The sequence below is a fragment of the Cydia fagiglandana genome, chromosome 25 (genome assembly GCF_963556715.1).
Source record: "Cydia fagiglandana chromosome 25, ilCydFagi1.1, whole genome shotgun sequence".
Lineage (NCBI taxonomy): Eukaryota > Metazoa > Arthropoda > Insecta > Lepidoptera > Tortricidae > Cydia > Cydia fagiglandana.
The window spans coordinates 9,213,698-9,235,463 of NC_085956.1; the positions used below are offsets into that span (position 1 = coordinate 9,213,698).

At 37.2% G+C, this 21,766-nt stretch overlaps 1 protein-coding gene across 2 annotated transcripts in view; it reads right to left on the reverse strand.

The window, feature by feature from the left end:
- The window catches only part of LOC134677061 (homeotic protein distal-less), a 166,278-nt gene that overhangs the window by 129,401 nt on the left and 15,111 nt on the right, over positions 1-21,766 (reverse strand). For both annotated transcript variants that reach the window (XM_063535501.1, XM_063535500.1), the window contains exon 2: positions 12,688-13,152. In XM_063535501.1, the coding sequence (XP_063391571.1) occupies positions 12,688-13,009 (322 nt within the window). In that variant the 5' untranslated portion in view covers positions 13,010-13,152. The remainder of the gene's footprint in view (positions 1-12,687; positions 13,153-21,766) is intronic.

Here is a 21,766-nt window from a genome sequence, read left to right on the forward strand (position 1 = left end):
TTTTGCTCACTGAGTCATTTTGTCTCACTCAGTGAACAAAATCGCATTTTGCTCACTGAGTGAGACAAAATGTCATTCAAGTGACCTTTATAGTCAAAATAAATGTCATTTCAACATGCGGGGTCTAATACAAGTACGATATACTTGGGTTCTATTATCTCTGTCCCTCTAGGTATGTTCTCACTGCTTAGGGTGAAAAATTTTGTGTACTACACGAGATCAAAGTTATTTACATCTCGTGCGCTTTTGAATCCCTTACTACGCTCAGGATTCTAAATTAGATTCACTCGCTACGCTCGTGAATCTATTATAGAATCTTTCGCTTGCACGGGACTCAAAATAAGCACTCGAAGAAATATCAAACTTTGATCACTTGTTGTACAAATAACTATTTTAAAACCAAACCATGGAAATTCTTCTTCTTTATATTTAAGAGCTGTGATCTTGTCGGAGGAGCAATATCCAAGTCCGGTCCTCTGCCAACTCCTTAACCTTCTGGTATGACACGACCTGAGCCTTTTCTTTTATTTGGTTGAAATAGTTGATTCTCGGAATGGAACTTACATAGAGTGGAATATTATCACACCAAAAATCGGCTTACTAACATTTTCAAAGTATTAATAAAAAATAAGTTCAAAAACTAAAACCCGACTACTGCAAATCGCGCTCTAAAAAGTATGAAACAAGATAGAATTCTTATCTAAAATTATCAAGCAGGAAATATTATAAATAAATGTTACTATTTTTTTTATATAAAAATACAACGTAATATAATTTACTGATTTTTTTATATATTTACAGAGATTCAGAGGATAGCCGTGGTCGTATGCCACATTACTTTTATTTAAGTTTATAACCGTGGCATACGACCACGGCGATTTTATAAAAGCTTTCGCTTGCACGGGACTCAAAATAAGCACTCGAAGAAATATCAAACTTTGATCTCTTGTTGTACAAATAACTATTACAAGACGGTCAAACAAGCTTGTCAGTAGAAAAGGCGCGAAATTCAAATTTTCTATGGGACGATAACTGTTCGAGCCTAATTTTTTTTCATTTGCCGCTCTTTTCTACTGACGGAAATGGCTTGACCGACTATATGTGGATTTATGGTGTCTAGATTTATAGGTTTTTTTTTAAACTTAGGTAAAAAGGTTTAGCCAAAATATGACTAACGTTTTAAGTTTGAATATTATATTGAATATGAACTAAGAAATAAAACTAAAAAAAGTTGTTCTATTCATTTTTAAATAAAGTTTCTATAGGATAACGATTTTCGTAACCTCCACGAGAGAGAGAAATTTTGAACACCTCGCCCGCTTAGAAACTTCTGCTGCTGACTGTAGGGGAGACCGAGGCGAGTTGTGACAGAGGAGAGTTGTGTTTGTGACATCGTCGATTTTTTGGAATCTATTAACTAGAAACTAGGTCGCAACAGCGTGCGTTTGTTACAAAAAGTTAAAATGTCAGTTTTATTTCTTAGTTTCTAGTAAATAGATTCCAAAAAATCCATGTTCCAACTCTCCTCTGACAAGTGTCACAACTCAACTCGGTCTCCCCTACTTTTAATAGGAAATCGAGTGTTTTCTTAAAACTTTTCAAAAGAAATCCTTGAGAACCATACATTCATACATTGTGACTGACTCATACAACTTAATAACTCGTTACATATAAAGGATGACAGTCACTCCAGTCACAAAGGCTCCCATGGCTTCCATACAAATTACATACATACATACAGATAGACGGACGGACGGAAAACAATGGCGTGCCGTGAGGCGGGCACTCCCCCGTAGTGATGTGACGAATCATAGGGATGCGATTGTGTCGATAAATATGTCGAATATTTTTTTTTTTTACTTTTTATGAACTAAGTACTTAACTGATTTTTATTAGTTAAGTACCCTCAGGAGATCTTTATCTAATACCTTTAAACGAGCAGTTCTTGTTTCTTTATATTTCGGGGATCTCGGAAACGGCTCTAACGATTTCGATGAAATTTGCCATATCGGGGGCGATAAATCGATCTAGCTGGGTCTTATCTCTTTTTTAGTTTTTATATTATCTTGACGACCGGTCTGGCCTAGTGGGTAGTGACCCTGCCTGTGAAGCCGATGGTCCCGGGTTCGAATCCTGGTAAGGGCATTTATTTGTATGATGATACAGATATTTGTTCCTGAGTCATGGTTGTTTTCTATGTATTTAAGTATTTATATATTATATATATCGTTGTCTGAGTACCCACAACACAAGCCTTCTTGAGCTTACCGTGGGGCTTAGTCAATTTGTGTAAAAATGTCCTATATATAATATCTTTTACGAGCAAAGCTCGGTCGGCAAAGGTAATGATAGGTAGATTGACACTTTCCTTGAACATTTTATAATTTGCAAAATAAAAAAAATGTTACCAACTTGCCACCACCATACGTAGCCCTATAGTAAAAACCAGACAAGTGCGAGTCGGATTTGCCCACCGAGGGTTCCGTACTTTTTAGTATTTGTTGTTACAGCGGCAACAGAAATACATCATCTGTGTAAATTTCAACTGTCACGTTTCAGCTATCACGGTTCGTGAGATACAGCCTGGTGACAGACGGGGACGGACGGACAGCGGAGTCTTAGTAATAGGGTCCCGTTTTACCCTTTGGGTAAGGAACCCTAAAAAGCTAAACCTTTTTGGTCACTTCCAAGTATTCAAATCTACACGTAGAGCCACTTCCCCTACGTCAGGGTCCCGCCCACAAAGCCGCCTACCGGACCCCAAAAGAGCGGCCGGCAAAAAACAATAAAATCTTTTTCCTTCAACAAAGAGCGTTTTTTAAAAAAAACACCCGGCGGTGTAGACGGGCGGTTGAAACGCCGGCGTTAAAATATCCATTTGGCAATTTAGTTCTTAGAAACAGGCGCGAAATTCAAATTTATTAAGGGACGCGGTAACCGTTCGCTTCTACGTTTTTTTTAATTTACCGTTTTTTTCTCCTGACGGAAATACTAAAGGTGAAACAGTTATTTGTCATGGTTACTAAAATACTTTGAATAAAAAGCGTTATAAAAGCGGTGTAGACGGGCGGTTGAAACGCTGGCATTGAAAATAGGTGAAACTGCTTGCGCACTTGTTTGACATGGTTATCTTCGTATCCTGGGTAGGGTTGCCAACCGTACTATATTATATAGTATTGTACTATATTACTTTTGGAAAAATATATAGTACGCTAAAATACTATATTTCCGATTAAACGTATATTACACTCATGTTTAGTATTTTATCTAAAAGTACTATATTTTTTGAAAATGTAATATATTTTTGATGCCTTGTTCTGGAAAATTCCATATTCCACCAAAAAAAAGGCAACCCTAATCCTGGGTCACACTTTGACATCTACAGGCTGATTCATGAGACGTAAGGAACAACCCTGTACATACAGTATTTTACTTCATCATCATCATTATATCACCCACTTATCACAGTTATCTCCCACTGCTAAGCATAAGCCTCTCTTCTATAGTTCGTTTTTTTAGCATTAGAAAGAACTTGCAAGAAGGTAAGCGATCTTGACATGTCTTTTAATTGAAAAACGCTTTTTAAAAATCAAAAACTCCTCTTCTTCTACCTAGCGTTATCCCGGCCTTTGCCAGGGTCCGCAAAAAACCCGTCCGTCCGTTTTTAGAAATCAAAAACTATTACTTATGAAATCAGAAGAATATAAATTATCGTATTAGATTCATAATTGTTACATATTTGCCGTAACTTATTTTTAAAATGTGTTTTTCAATTAAAAGACACATCAAGATTGTTTACCTTATTTCTAATGCTAAAATAAACGAACTATAGTACGCCACTTGTCCCGGTCCACATTATGAAACTAAAGGGACAGTCCGCTGGACGGTATCGGCCTGTCAGGTAGAACAAATTTTTGACAGTTCCGAACAACTGACAGGCCGATACCGTCCGGCGGACTGTTAATCAGTGGGCCCCTTAACAAACGCCCGTCTGTACTGCTAGTAAGAAAGTAACGCCAAGCCGTTTTGTTAAGTAAAATAATAAAAAAAAACCATAAGGAGCATACCTCAAGCATGTATTAATCCATGGGAATCAAATTATTATTTTTAATTACGTTAAGGACTAAATTAAATTTTTGCTATTTTAATAGCTTATTAATTTAAAAATCGAAACTTGGTAAGGTTCAATTCTGTTTCAAGTTTTAAAAATAAATACGAAATAACAAGATAAATATTTTTTCAAATCCTCGCTATGTTTTTGATAAAAATAAGTTTGAAATACAACGAGCTGCAAAAGTGCATACCCACTTTATGTATGTATTTTTGCAGCTGTGTGTACTATCAATGAAAGACTTAACTAATAGTAATCACTATACTAATAGTCTTAGGTCATTAGGTACTAAGAACTTAGCTCATTCGCTAACGCTACGTCTTACGTAGGCGAACAACGCGCGAACGCGGCGCGGCGCGGCGCGGCGAAATCAATCCTTTGATGCCCATAGAAGTGTCCTACGTAAGCGATCTCGTTGCGAACGCGGTGCGGCGCGATTTGCACGCGAATGTCAGGCGGCGCGGCGCGGCGCGGCGCGGCGCGCCGCGTTCGCGCGTTGTTCGCCTACGTAAGACGTAGCGTAAGCAGGAATAATTTTCAGGTTATAGGTTAATTCGCCAGTAACTGGCCATCGGCCAATAACTGGCCACCCTAAACTAAAAATGAGTTCTATTCACCTTTAAACATAATTCATTTTAGTATAACGTGGCTAGTTATTGAAGACTGGCCAGTTATTGAAACCTAATACTAAAATTAATTCTGTTTATAAGTGATTAAAATTCATTTTTAGTTTAGGGCGGCCAGTTCCTAAAGTGGCCAGTTACTGGCGAATTACCCTACACATTTTTTTCTTGCATATTAGTAGGGATAGGACTATGTAGAATTCAGTTTCGTCAAAAACCGAAAGCGAAACATTTTACAAACTTTTTCGTTTGAAAGATTTTTTGTATGAACAGAACACATTTCTACTGCCTATTTATCCTATTTCTATGATAACGCTACGTCTTACGTAGGCGAACAACGCGCGAACGCGGCGCGGCGCGGCGCGGCGAAAGCGGCCGCCGCCGCGCCGCGCCGCGCCGCGCCGCCTGACATTCGCGTGCAAATCGCGCCGCACCGCGTTCGCAACGAGATCGCTTACGTAGGACACTTCTATGGGCATCAAAGGATTGATTTCGCCGCGCCGCGCCGCGCCGCGTTCGCGCGTTGTTCGCCTACGTAAGACGTAGCGTTAGTTTTTACACAGGACGGTATTCCCTACAGGCACAGCTGTTAATGTTAATGTTAATAACAGTCGTCAAACACTTTTAATTGCCGGTTACTTTTTTACGTTTTCGAGGTTGCTGGAGGCGCAGTGTACTGGTGTGGAGACAAGTGTTAAGAGGATTTTATATAATTTCACAGTACATGTGGTGCTACTTAACCTTTTGGATGCCAATGACCGATATATCCGCATCGCAGGGTCAACGCCAAAGACTGATTAATCGGTCACAGACCACAGAGCAACATAGACCTAGGTACTCAGTTTTGACACTTCGGTGACGTGGCGTCCGCGTGACAGCTTTTCAGCCGTATTCGAACAATGAGATACGTCAAATACTAGATATTGAAACGATATGGATTAGATATGTCAATGTCAAAATTAACATTTCTTCAAACAAAAACGTCATTTTTGACACTTGTTTGACACTGACATATCTATTCCATATCTTTTCAGTATCTAGTATTTGACGTATCTCATTGTTCGAATACGGCTGTATGTGTTTGACACGGCGTCGAAAAGGTTAACCGCCCTAGGGCCGGATTAAGGGCAATACGTGTCTGTGTCGCAAATTGAAAGGGCCATAAGTAGGAACTGTAACTGGAAAACGTTGTACAATACACTTGCGAAAAGGCAATTCACACGAAAACTAAATGAGATCGTTTATATATCGTTCTGATATCTGTGTACGTTCGAATTGGCCTGTCAGAACAAGACAAAGTTTGCAACTTCGAACACAGTATAAAAAGGATATGATAGTGACGCCCGCTTAGCGACTATGGGACACATTAGTTATTTGAAAGTTGACAAATGTCAAACAGTATGAACAATTGGTTTAAGCAAGTTACGCTTTGCATAAGCCACATGCTTTAGGTAAGATTTTTTAGATTTATTTGATAGCTTCCGAAATTCCAAGAAAGTGGATTCTGTACAAAATGTCACTTGGACACTTAGGTACCTCGCATTTGATTAGAGGTTTCCTGACTTTATACCGCGTTGGTGGGAAGTTTCCGAGAAAACATAAAAGTTAAAAAAAAAAAAGAGTGCGAAAAAACGCAAAATTTTACAACTTCGACTTGTGCTAGCTAGGGCAAACGTTGTGAATAAAAAAAGTAATTTTGCCGTAAACTGGACTGTCATGGTTTTCCCTTGGTTACACTTGTGTGCCCGACGATACAAAGTCGCGCGTTGGACCCGGGTACCTTAGGCTAAGGACACTCCCCTGCTCTACGATTTTTGGAACCCCGCCCCCTGCGTGACGCCGTCGGCTACGGACCCCCTTTTACTTTTTATTAAAAAATAAGATAAAATTCGTTTGACACTCCTACAATACTAGTGTGTTCGTATTTTTGGAACCCCGCCCACTGAGTAACGCCGCAGGTTAAAGACCCCCCTTTTACTTTTTGTACCTACTTAAAAAAAATTATGTTAAAAAAGAAAAAAGATTGGTACTTACAAAAGACATTGTTAATTAAATTAATCTTATATACATTATTTTTGGAACTCCGACGCTTAAGAAAAGTACAAGTTATGTTTGTTTTGAAATTAATTGTACCTAATTGTTTTTTATGAAAAAAAACAAGAAAAAAAGTATTTTACACTCAAACCTAAAAGGCAAGGTTTAAGTCTCTGTGATTTTAATTATTTTAAGTCAGCTTTAAGATGAAGTTCGAGTTCAATTTACTGTTGTAGTGCAAAATTGTTTTCCATCGTATTTTCTCGGAAACGTTCGTATGTATTTGTCATGCTACTTCAGTTAACCTCAGTACTTTTTCCGAGACTGCCGGCCTAGCCAAGGTTACAATCGCTATCGCTTCGACAACGAAATGCATTATGCCTCTCTATCACTCTTCCATATTAGTGTGACAGTGACAGTTGCGTTTCGTCGCTACGGAGAGGGGCCCACTGATTAGCAGTCCGCCGGACGGTATCGGCCTGTCAGTTGTGCCTCATTTGTTTTATTGATTTTATTTTCTTTTCCTTTTGTAAGAATTTGATATGTTTGCTGAAAGAGCTACGTATTTGTAAAAAGTTATGTACTCACTGAGTATAATTGCATGAATTCTATAGTAATTTAAATTGTTTTTTTTTTAATTACTCGTAATGCATGTTAAATATAAGATGTAATAATGTTTTGAAAAGATGTGTCCCGCCGAGTTTGTTGCCGGTCCCATATTGGGATACCCTCCTCCAATTGAGGGGGGATTTAAATCTTCTCGGGGCAGAGGTGTACGGTTGGAGCCGGTAAAGGTTTATTTGACGTTCATAAGCGCATTGTAATATGCCTACTTGAATAAACAATTTTTTATCTTATCTTATCTTATCAGTTGTTTGAAATTGTCAAAATTTTGTTCTAACTGACAGGTCGATACCGTCCGGTGGACTGTTAATCAGTGGGCCCCTTAAGCAATTGACATCTTAGATACGCTGCCTGACTGAATTAGTAAGACACGTTCGTACGTTTCCGTGAAAATACGATGGAAAATAATTATGCACTACCTCTGTATATTCTTGATCAAATGAATGTCAAAAAAATGTAAGTAGAGCATACACCCCGACGGACTGGGCGGTACACTCGGCTGTCCGTTTGGGGCCGTTTTCTTTTTGCCGACAGTACCTACCCGTCAACCGTTAGTACAGTCAACAAATGAGTGTTATATTTTAAGTTAACCTTAGCTATAAGTTTTAAAGCGTAAAATGTACGTACTAACAAAATATGGACTATGTTTGTCTGAAATAAATGCATTTTATTTTTATTTTTATTTTTTTATTTTTTTTTATATTATGAATATCCTTAATATATTATATTCTTGTTCTTCATATATTACCCTGATACTGACCACGATCCTCAGACATGAGGGACCGACCAAAGGGAGAGATTATATTCTTGTACATATATTGTTTTATATAATAAATTAATTACAATTTTGTTGGGTAATTAATGTAATTATACCTATGCCATGCTGACCCCATCACCATGTGGGATATATAGCTCGGAAGAGAGAGAGTTAGGTACCTACTACTCCATACTCCATACAGCGCCATCTCCTTCAGCTGTTCTCGGAAGCACGATTATCTCACATTGTACACTATCAATGACCCTTAATAACTTAAGCATAAGCTAAAGTTGATATAAATCAAGAATTATTAAATCATATCAAAACGTTAAAACTGCCTGACCTGGATTCGAACCTGTCTAACTGGTTCCAGCAACCTTTGGTATTAAGACATATGGGTTAAAATATGAAACTCGACTGCTTACGAAAACACTGAATGAGTTTATACAGAAAATATGTATTTTACTATAAAATACGTACATTAAATTTATTTAACCTAATAAAATAGAAAAACCTACGGATTTGTGTACCAGGTTGCAAACAAGTGTATTGACCAGTAAGCGAACACTGACGCCTATAGGCGCTCGGAACTTCAGAGGTGTCACATGTGCGTTTTCAGTCCTTTTAAGATGCATTGTTGTCAAGTTAAGGGACAAATGCAAGATGCCAAGTGCCAACATTGGTGGCAAACTGGCAAACAAGCACACCGTCTGACTAATGGTAAGCTATAGCGTAGCTTACGGACGCCTGCAACTTATACCTTCAATCTTAAACCGTAGCAAAAGGGGTAACAAACAATGTGTCTAACATTGAGACATTTACCTCATTCAAGTACATAGAATTATAACTCAAGTCTTAATTATACAATTCAAGCTATTTAATTAAGATTAGTGTACAACGCTGAAAGCATAAATTCCTAACCTAATTGCTATTAACAGTCAAGCATATCAACTTATTATTCTATTAGCTTTATTTACCAACTGCTTGTTTGACCCGACTCTTTCACTAAGATTTATTAGTCTGTGGCATCGCAAACGATAATAAACCTTAACTCAGTGTAATAAAGTGCAATTAAGTAAAAGCTAAACAGAAATTTCATAATAAAACCATTTTATTATTTACAGTTACAATAAACCAATTTGCACCTTAAATAAACGGTAAAAGAACGTCACAAGCGTTTTTTAAAATTTGTAATATTCAAATTTCGAATCGAATAATTTTGAGTCTCCAATAATTAAACAATTGCCTATCTCAGTCTTGACATTGTATTACTATTTTGAACCGTAACTAAATGACTTAAGGTTTGTATTGCAATGGCACAAGAATTACCTAAGAATCATTACCAATTGACGATGTTTGAATGTCCAGTATAAAATGAGCTACGCGTCTTCATATTGTTTGTTTTTAATAAGTTTCACCGAGAGACCAAGATAAAGTGGTTATTAAAGATGAAAATTTATAGTTACTGGAGATTTTGTCAATTGCTTGTAATTTGTCGATGATATGTTTAGAAGCGTAATGATTGGTTGATAGAATTACACAAACATTATTTAATATTAAGTTTGGTTAACAACATGATTTGTTTCTTTTGCCTACGGTAGTACCGTCGCCATCAGATATATCGGAGCGGCCAAAGTGCTCACAAATATCTGAACACGCCTCTATTGTCAGGGCGTTAGAGTGCGTGTTCAGATATTGTGAACACCTTGGCCGCTCCGATATATCTGATGGCGACTGTACATACAGAGTGCTTTTAAAATGGAACCAAAATGAGATATAGATTTAAGTAAGTATCTAAGTGTCAGTCTTCTACACAAAAGAAAATAACCTACAAAAGGGAGACTTAATGCCAAGCGGCATTCTCTACTAACCAACCCCATAAGTACCTAATATTGCAGTAAAACTCCATTTTTAGTGAAAGCAAAAGACTAAGGTTTGCGAAAACTAGAATTGTCTGAAAAATCCCAATTAAAACTAGTTTTCTGTCTAAAAGTAGTTTACTGAGGCGATACATACCTTTTCACTAAGGAAAACGCGTATTCGCTTAAAACGAAGTTTTACAATGACACATACCTATAATGCTGTTATTCTGAAAATTGGGATTTATAGTATTTTTCAAACAGCATGGTTTCGGATACATGTCATCTTAATACAATGTTGCAAAATTTTGCGTGTTAAGATTATTGCATGGAGACGATATCTATCACCATACCCATACTGAAAAAAATATTATAGTCAGCAGTTTTTTTTAATGATTTCATAGTTGGTATCAGTATAAATAACCTACTCAGCTCACGTATTACAGGCAGACATGTAAAAACACCCTACACACACAAGATTAAAAATAACAAATTTCAAATATCGAACGCGCGTTCGATAACACGCAACGGAAAAAAAACGGTCTTCCTATCGTGCGAAGGAAACTGTACTGTAAATTAATATCTTCCGACGTACGTTTTCCTTTCAAGCGGTCAATGCGTCAAGGTCGATTTTACAATGGCTTCCCAAATTGATTTCTAACTTTCGTAATATGAAGGTTGTATCCCTATTTGAGGTTAACTATATAGGTCTATAACGTTCAACTGGGGCCGTTGCTAAGTATGTAGAGTTAGACAAAGAAAAGTCTGCAGCGATTTTGATAGCACACGCAGTGCAAGTGTAATTTATACGTCATAATTTCATAGAAATTTGACGTTTAAAATAACACTTGCACCTGTGTGTGTTATCAAAATCGTTGCAGACTTTTCTTGGTCTAACTCTAATTATTATTGCATCAAACTTATTTCATACTGTATACAGTCTTTTACTAAAACAAAATTGAAATGAAACAACACAAACTCAAAGTTCAAAACGCATTCCAAATTCAAAATGCACGTTCGGAAACTGTTTCGATACTGCGTTTAAAGTTTGATGCGTCGTGTTATTCACAACTGCCGTGCACGAGCGAATTTAAGATTCGAATAACCAGTATAACTACTCTCCAATAGTTGGTATGAGGCGAGGGGTCAGACTTATATTGGTTAGAATAGTATTGTGACTGGCAGTTGTTCTGTGAGCGTTTGGAATACTGGGTTGCCGCGCTAAAAAATTCACTCGAGGCTAAAGTGTAGTGCCGCGAACGCGCTAAAATATTTAAGGCTGGTATAACTGGCAGCTAGTGTTTTGACGTAGATTTGTTTTTAGAATGCTTTAGGGATTTGTAGTGTGAATTAGTGTTTGAAGTATTGAATTAGAGATAGTATAGAGTTAGAACAATAAAAGTCTGCAGCGATTTTATTAGCGCACGCAATGCAAGTGTTATTTTAAACGTCAAACTTCTATGAAATTATGTCGTACAAATGACACTTTCACTGCATGGGCTGCAGACTTTTATTGGTCTAACTCTAGGTACCTACCTGTTCAAAACCTAATCATAATTATAAGTAATTGGATCTTGACATTATATATATATAGATTTAATTGATAATTTGGTACCTACATAGGTAAATAGAAAAGAGATACAGATAATTTATGTAAGTATTGTTAATGTTTGTCCGATCAGTGGTGGTAGTGTTTTTCAAAAGATTTTAATATCATTTAAATAAATGAAAAAAATATATTGATATACCTAACTACTTACGTAACCTAAGAGCTTACTGTCTGTTAGTAAGGTGTATACACGAAAATAGTTTAAAATATTATTAATGAGAGCGACCAAGATTTTTACAAAAAATATCTGAAACACGCCTCTATTGTCAAGGCGTTAGAGCGCGTATTCACATATTTTCGAGCACCTTGACCGCTCCAATATATCTGATGGCGACAGTACAAAGTATGCCGCCACTACGCATATCTACAACGACCTTAAAACTTTTACATAATTTATTAAAAACTACCAAAAAGTTGCCACATTAAAAAACACATTTTCTACCACTTATGACGCCTGTATCTATTAAATTCTATTTCCAATAATGACAGCTTATAAAAAAGTTAACTGTTATTTCGTAAGGAAATTACAGGATGACAGGTAGGTGTTATAATTTTATTATTCCGTAATTCGAGTTTTCTTTAGCATTTTGACCGTAATTTTTTCTTCGTACTTATAATTTTGTCACTTAAAAATGTTGACGGCATTATTAGGTATTTTTATAATGGAACTTTCAATAAATTGTGTTTTTGGTAAGATCGTGTGGTATTTTCTTTGCTATGTCCTTCTATGTTCCGTACAATACTTTGAGTAAATATTGTTTAAAATAATTAATAGACTCAGGCGTTACTTTGCGGAAATCTATATATTAATTAAAACCAAAATATTTGCTGATCCGCGAAAAGATAACGTGCTAGTCAATCAGTGCTCAAAGAGTCCGTGTAATCATGTATGTGAAGAATTAGGTTGGTCCAACTCTTTAACCTCTAGCCGCCCATACGTCAAACCTTGCCAAGCAAATTGTAATTTTATTTTGTCGACACAAAGTTCAAATTAAAATGGAACAGGAGACCTTTTTATAGGTCTCTGGGCGGCTAGAGTTAAAAAGGTAATTAACGTTTTTTAAACTCACCATCTTTAGGCGGACTCGAACACTGCGGCGCGTACGACCCCAAATGATACCCGTACGTATTCTGATGCATAGGAGGAAAAGGATACCCCAACGACCGCGGACTAGGGAACCCTGAGGCCTCATGCGGGTTCTGCTGACCCCCAGGACTCCCAAAATGGTGGGGATGCTGGTAACCCCCCTTAAAACCGTATCCATGCTGCTGGAGTTCGATAAAAGCGGATTTAGAAGAGACATTCGTCGGTGTTGAGTTTGCCGAATTGGGGTCATGGGGGGTCTGAGACCCCAAATGGTGGTGGTGGTCTAAGGCCTCCTGGGTCGTCATGGCGGGCTGCGGGGTGGAAGGGCCCCCCGCGTCCGACGACGTGGGAGGCCCGAAAGGATCTGAGAAACTCAGGGTGGGTTTTGGGGACTGGATTCGGGTAATTTTGAGGGTTTGTGGGGGCCCGGGGTAGCCGCTGGTTTAGCCTGGAACAAAAGAAAACCTTATTAGAATCTTCGTAAATATTAATTATTTTTTGTGTAATGACTAGTGATTCGGTCAAGTTGTGTTCTAATGTATGGGGAAGATAAACAAATTATAGCCAGCATTCAATTAATGTAGTATGATACCTTTGGGTATGGTGCTTAATGGCTCCTCTACACGATGGGCCAACGCCGGCCACTCCAAGGGACGTATTTATGCGTTAGAGGGAGCAAGTGATATTGCTATCTCATTCTACCGCATGGCTGCGTCCCTTGGAGTGGCCGGCGTTGGCCCATCGTGTAGAGGAGCCATTACGCACGCTAGTGTCCCATGCCCTCCCCCTGACACAACCCCCCCTTTTAGCATGAAATATGTCATGAATCCCGCCTCCCCTCCTCTGCCCGCGACTTCACTTCCATGTTGAAATTGTTAGATATCAAACGATATCGCCATCTACACATCGGCAACTTTTTTTTCGAGATACGTTTTTAGGGTTCCGTACCCAAAGGGTAAAACGGGACCCTATTACTAAGACTTCGCTGTCCGTCCATCCGTCCGTCCGTCTGTCTGTCACCAGCCTGTATCTCACGAACCGTGATAGCTAGACAGTTGAAATTTTCACAGATGATGTATTTCTGTTGCCGCTATAACAACAAATACTAAAAACAGAATAAAATAAAGATTTAAGTGGGGCTCCCATACAGCAAACGTGATTTTTGACCAAAGTTAAGCAACGTCGGGCGTGGTCAGTACTTGGATGGGTGACCGTTTTCTTTTTGCATATTTTTCCGTTTTTTTTTTTGCTTTATGGTACGGAACCCTTCGTGCGCGAGTCCGACTCGCACTTGCCCGGTTTTTTTCATAGACTTTTTTGTCTTATATACTTCATAGATTTTTCGGCTTGAAAAACCATACTGATAGAGCATTTCCATTCTATGGCCCTTTAAACTCTTTAAAGAGGAAAATTAAAAGAAATATCACTTTTATTAAGAACTTCGTACGATCCTATTCATTTCAACTAAGGGCCTACGTTCCGATTGTCTCCGAGCCAACTCAATTGACCGTGACGACGTTAAATTGTTTCCAGAAATGTCCGACCTCCGATGACCCCGTGGGAGCTCGGAATACGAATTTGAAATTCGAACGCGTGGGTTGCCAGTTTATAATTTAATTTTCTACTGAAATAAATGGAACGCGAATAAGATTTTTCTATTCGAATAACGCGTGGGTTGTCGGTTTATAATTTAAATTACTACTAAAATAAATACTTAGATATAGTTGGTCAGACCAATTTGTCACTCAGTAAGAACCAGGAAAACTATAATCATCCTTTTCCTTTGGGTGCTAGGTAAGACAAAGATAGTCTCTGTCTATGATTGAAATAAGACAGTCTTTTGACAAATTATAAGAGCTAAGCTTTCTTTCAGACAGTAAAAATTATGATTACGATTATTAAAAATCGCCATCGAATCGCTTTGTCCCTCTATCACTCTTAGTGCCACTTGCACCATCCCCTTAACCCGGGGTTAAGCGGTTCAACCGCTAACCCGGTGTCAAATTGTACTGGTAACCATGATAAGTCCAGGTTTAACCGGTTAACCCCGAGTCAGGAGAATGGCGCAAGTGGCCGTTATCCACATTAGTGTGACATTGACAGCTGCGTTTCCTTGGCATGTTGTCTACGGAACCTGTATCGTATCGCTGTGACATCTTATAAGCATTAATCGAATCGGGCCGAATGTACTTTGGAATAAAATTGCACATTAATTAAATTAAAAAAAAAAGTGTTCAAGCATTTAAAGCAAGGTTGAAGTGTGAATTCCGTTCTGTTTGCGTGACAGGCAATATTTATGTGTGTCAAAATTCGTTAGTTAACCAGGAAATATGTAATAAAATCGTACAAATTATGATGCAATACGAAGTTAAATTCGATTACCGACGGATTTGCAGTGCTAATCAAGCTTGACTTAAGGAAATACCGATGATTCATAACTTGACCGCACGATTCTAATAAAATGGCTGAAAATCTTATCGAATTCGATCTATGTGTGCTCTAATTCTTGGACTCTCGATATTACCACCAACATCGAAAAATTAAAAGAAATATTATAGAATAGAATAGAATAGAAAAACGTTTATTGCAAAAACTATCTATACATACAGCACCATAAACATTTTTAAAGAAAGAAGATCTTATACACTAAACATTTAAATCTACTTGTAGCTTATACTAACATGCAATAATTACAGTATTGATGCTGCCATAGAGGCTGCAAATGGACACCACTCAGCATATGCTATAACATATAATATGCTACAGCGCTGGTCTTCCGTGGAGCCCAGTGTCACGTTTGTCACGTGTTCCCCCTCTCCCCTCTCTGTCCCTCGAGTATGCAAGGGCGATAGAGAGGCAGGTAACAATCTTTCGATGTCGGCGGTAGCGCTCAAATGTAAATACTAGTAGGTATTTATACAGATGTAGTACATAATTGTTTTCCATCGTATTTTCACGGAAACGTACGAACGTGTCTTGCTATTTCAGTCAGCCTCCGTACAAAAAGTACTGAGGTTGACTGAAGTAGCATGACAAACACGAACCTTTCCGAGGAAATACGATGGAAAATATTTATGCATACTATGTTTGGTGTAGGATATAATTCATCGCTTTAGTTGTTTAGGTACACAATTATACGCACTTTTCTATTAATTTTACTTTAATAATAAAAATGTATTAAGCAGGTACTTAGATGCTTACTTTTAGCAGTTTAAAAGGGTATCCAGACGGGACTGACGAATTCAGTCGATTTGTTCAGGAAAATAATTGGTCAATCTCATCTAGCGTCCACACGTACACAAATTAAATCATCAATTTGCATTCTACTATGAAAATTGGCATTGTTGTGTCCGCAACTGCTGATGTGATCGGAGAATTTCATCAGATTGGCGAAAAATCGTCTCGTCTGGATACAACTTAAAACATATTTTAGGGTGTGAAGTGTTGCCAGTGCCTAAAATATATTCTATAAGAACTCAATCAAACTATCATTAACCCACTATTTGGTCTTATAATTATAACCTATTATTCAAAAATATTAAGTCTTCACCCATTTAATACAAACGAGTCATATTTTTCAATAAAAATTTAGACCAATTAGTTAGTTCTAACCATTATTATTAAAGACGCAAGTAATCAACACAAGCAAACAAAATAAAAAAAAAACAAAACGCTTTGACCCGACCTCTGAGGCGCCGGCGAGAGTCCAATAAAGAACCTCATGACAGACCGAGATGGAAACACACAGATTAACGCGAGTGTGAACAGGACAGCCGTGTAGTAATTAACTCAAAGAGCTTGCCGAAAGGGTATTTTTTTATCACAAATTCTCTGGGTCATTTGTTTTAGAGGCTGAACGCTTTTTTAATATATTAAACGGTATATGGACCACAGATTGGGAAACTAATTTTGTTTTTCTGTGAAAAGGGGTGTAAAACCGATTTCGGGGTATTTTATTGGTCTATTTTGACAAGTGTTTGGTATTGGTGTCATAAATGTGTCAGATTTTCTAATAATTTTAATTGATTGTTTGCCTTTTAAACGAAATCTATTTGAATTTGTGAATAATTAGTGATTAGTTCTTACTGTGCTCACTACTAGTAGGTAGTGATAGTGACCTATAGCTACTCACTACTCTGACCACCTAACATAATCTAGATTTGGGTAACCTTGGGTTTTGGTAATCTTTAAGGTCCCAACTAGGGAATGCAATCCCGCATGAGGAACTCAATCCCGGTATTCCGCGGGATTGCCATTTTAAGTCCCGCGGGATCCCGGTATTTGCGGGATCCCGCAAATTAGTACACAATTTTACGAATTATTACTAAATTTGAAGGTTGAAAACAAAAAGTAAACTAAAATTAGAAATAGTACATTTTGTATTAAAAGAATACGGTATAATGACAGTAATCAAGAATTTAAGAACTTGTGTAAGGGCTTAATTAACGCGATTTCGTAAGTCCTGTACCACTCGTGGCACACACAATGTTTTTCATCACACCTGTGAGGAAAAAAGAGGGAAAACAATAAAAAATCTGCCTAATTTCGGACGTACCTACATAACAAAATTCCCTGGGTACAAATTTAAAATTTAACGTACCGCGTCGCCTACGTAAAATAACACCTTTTACGAGCAAGTGTGATGAAATAAATAGACAAATTCGGGCAAAATGCTCTTCCGTGTCATTACCCCTTTCCACCATAGATGCATTTAGGCTCCGTGAAGAATTTTCGCCAGTAGGCACGTGCCCGAGCCTGTGTTCCTTGTAGTAACACGTAAGAACCACGTCGCTCTTCGGTCCCGCAAATCCCGCGGGATCCCGCTTAATTTACGAGCGGGATTAATCCCGCAAATTGCATGCGGGATCTCGGTATTTCGGGATCCTGGTATCCCGGTATTGCATTCCCTAGTCCCAACTCTCCGAAGCATATACAGTCAGGATAAGCAAAAAAAATAACTCAAGACAAGAAATCCAAAATTAATTTTAAAGGTAAAAGTGTTAAGTAAATCTTTTGTAGGTCCGGTATATGCAAAACGTTTATTGTGAATCACCTTTAGATTAAAAATGCTAATCAAAAAGCTATAATGTCATTTTTTCATCAATATAACGTTTCGCGTAGAACGAGCAATTTCTCAATGCCCGCAGTACTTGCGTTTATATTTCAACGTCAATTAAAACAAGAAATAAATAGTCTATGCCCACGCTCTGTGGTCTAGAAATAAACCGTTTTGTCTATGGAATACGGGAGCGCTTTTTTCTAACGACCGCGCCAGTGTTGCCAATTAAAAGATAGAAAAAAGTAATTAGTAGTCTTTGGTTTTTACTTTTTTAGCGTATAAAAAGGCAGATGTGAAGAAATGCCCTGGAAGTTATTAGAATTTAGATCTCTGAAGTTCTATTAAATAATGTCTATTAAATTAGTTAATTAAATGGATTTGATTAATCATAATATCGACGCTTAAGAATCAATACTGTCTAAGTAACAAATAATTTAAAATTTAGACAATTATAGCATGCTATTCGTTATTTTTTTCTGTACCTAACTTCATTAAAAGGTAAAAAACGTCAAAAATGTTAGTTAGACAGTATTGATTCTTAGGCATCGATATATTATATAATAATTGGGGGGCATCCAATTACATCAGACGTTTAGGGTATTCCATTTTATGCTAATAATGCCTTACATCATTTTAGAAAAGAGCTGATATTCTTTAAAATGCTGGATTGACTTCTATCAGACATAGCTCAAACTACAGCAAGGAAACTCGCTTTCGCGTAAAAAAACCGTACCTATCGAAATCGGTTCATTCCCTGGAGAGCTACGATGCCACAGACAGACAAACAGACATTGCCGTTAAACCTATAACAACCCTCTTTTGGGGGGTTAAAAATGAGAGAAAGATTATTTCTACTTTTTCTTATCACACTATAAATAGTTAGCAGAACTTGCTAAACGGGCGAGGTATTCAAAATGATCTTAACCCGACTTTATTGTTAAGAGAATAGCATGTCCAGGTAATTTTGAACACCTCGCCCGCCTAGCAACTTCTGCTGCTGACTGTAGTAACTACCTACTGCCCTAAATGACCTTACATGTCCTCATCTAACTTTTTATCAAACCTAATTAAAACATACAAACTTTTTACTGAGCTACGGAACCATTGATCCAGAACGAGGGGTCCATGGGAACGGGTTCCGACCAATAAATAATTGGAACCCTATAAACTAGAATTAAGTATTCATTAAAGACAGCAGGGCTCGCTTGAGTGACCTTAGAGTTAAGTTCAAGTTAGATTTATAATGTTCTAGAATTTAAAAGGGTATTTAGTAGAGACGTCCCAAATTGGAGCATTCCACGGGCTGTCCCGTACAAACGCATTTTATTTCCTGTGTTGCGACTTTTTTCTCGGGATTTAAAGCAGGCGATTATTTTTCTGTGAATATTTTTGACCATTTGTCATAGAAAAGGAAACTCTTATACCTTTAAATCTTCAGAAACTTCGCGTTTGTACGGGACAACGGTAGACAATTTCATGGAATGCTCCAATTGTAGTTTTGGCCGAATATTCAATATTAAAATTGTGGTTTTGGCCTGTCTCTCGGCCGAAGCGCCGAATATAACTAAAAAAAAATTTTTTTTTTTTTAAATTAGCCCTGCACTTTGAATTTAAAATAGAAATATTTAATTCTCAAAATCAGTCCGTGTTAACTTTGCACCAACTTAATAAAACAAAGTGAGGGAGTGGGCCCGATTCGAATTTTGGAATGGACATCTATTAGATATCTTTTAGACATCACCAAGATACGATAGCGATATGTTTAAGATCTAACCTGTCAAATTTGACATTTACGCGATTCTGGAGATACTCTTGAACGATTTCACAGGATATGACTTAGAGATCCAATTCACATCTAATAGATATCTTACTCTATCTAACGTAAATTGACATTGGTTGCCCGAATTGCGCTGCAAAAGAGAACTAGTTGATATCTAAACTATAACGTATCTAGAATGGATCTAGTACGTGTCGTATCTTGTGAATATCTTAAAGTTCGAATACGGCAGAGTGTCATTAATCATTATAAGTGTTATAATATTTCATGCTAAACATGATTTGACGACCGGTCTGGCCTAGTGGGTAGTGATACTGCCTATGAAGCCGATGGTCCCGGGTTCGAATCCTGGTAAGGGCATTTATTTGTATGATGATGCAGATATTTGTTCCTGAGTCATGGTTATTTTCTATGTATTTAAATATTTATATATATCATATATATCGTTGTCTGAGTACCCACAACACAAGCTTTCTTGAGCTTACCGTGGGGCTTAGTAAATTGGTGTAAAAGATGTCCTATAATATTTATTTATTATTAAGTATTTACTTATATGAATGACTTTATCACTCTGTCATTGCAAATACGTATAAAATGTCAATGAAAACATTTACGAATAATCCGTGAAATGACTAACAGTAATAAGCAAACTATAACAATAAAGCAATAAAATCGGCCACTTTATTGATTATGAGTTAATTATTCGATACAATTATGCATGTAAACACTGTACGTTCGTGTTCGTTACATAATATGACATTATGTATCGCTACATTGTATTGAGGAATTTAGTTCAAACTTTTAATAGCGTAGCGCGGAGAAATTTAGTTTTACGCGAGTTTTGTGGATTTGAGGACTGAAGAAGTATTGAATGAATGAATTAATGAATGAATGATTGAATGATAATCTTTATTTCAGGCAACTAGTGGCCGATACAAAAATACCTTAAAAACTAGCATACATGGGTACATATTATAAAAATATATTTTAAAACGAAACACTAGAAAATCACATTATGGTTGCGATGCAGTTCGCCACCCTACAGTGTCAGTTGTGTTTTAATAAAAAGGATTTTAAAAACATCCAAAAACTTAGGGCCTAGATTTTTCTTTCATTGTCTCTATCGTTGAAATATGCAAGAGCGAGAAAGAGTCAGATTCGAAATTATTCACTTCGATTTTTGCGGTAGGTCCCCTTGATATTGGCAGAAAGAAATCTATATATATATAATAATCGCACCTACTCACAAATTTTCATTATCAAATCTATTTAGGATTGCAAACTTTAGAGATTATAGCGACATTATAGCATTTTTATCCAACCCGAAACGCTCCGTTCGCTCAAAACACTATTAAATCTAACCGCCTCTTTATAAGATAAAATCTATCAATATCGAACCGTATACATACCGTATTGCCCAACACTAATACATGAAAAAACAAGAAAAACCAGCTAACCTAGCGGTACCATGTCCAATCCACTATTTTTGATCATAAAACTAGCAATACATACCGCACGCGATCATTTCTTAACATTTTATTGTCTCTTTTAATTGATATGCCTTTTTTCTTGGCATGCAACTAGCAACATTGAAAGTATTGAAACACGATGTTTGTCCGTTCGATTTGAGTTTTTGCTGCGTTTCGCACGCGACTGCAAAATGGACCTTTATGGCCTTGGACTACTAACCTGTGACGTCATCGTCGAGTGAATAAAACAACCAAAAGTATCTGCCAGACTAAAAGATCTAAGAGCATTCCATGAAATTGGGTACTTTCCTCTACTTAAAATACATTATTTCATACCGTGCACTAAGTAAAGCACCAGATCATTATTAGAAAAACATAGATAGCAGTTATTTTTATACACAATTTCTATTTAATAAATCGGATGGAAGTATAAAAAGTATGTGAGTTGACTGTGACGTCACTACACACGTTTTCATATAAATTCCATATTACCAAATCGTTTTGACAGTTCTAAAAAAGAAGCTGATTTGACTAGTAGGAAGTAGTAGTCTACCGTTTGTCCCGTACAAACGCCAATTTTGTGAAGATTTGAAGGTATAAGAGATTCCTTTTCTATGACAAACGGTCAAAAATATGCACAGAAAAATCGCCTGCTTTAAATGACGAAAAAAAAGTCTCAACACAGGAAATAAAATGCGTTTTTACCTACGGGTCAGTCCCTCTACCGTCTGAGAGAGTAGATTTGGTAAATGGACTC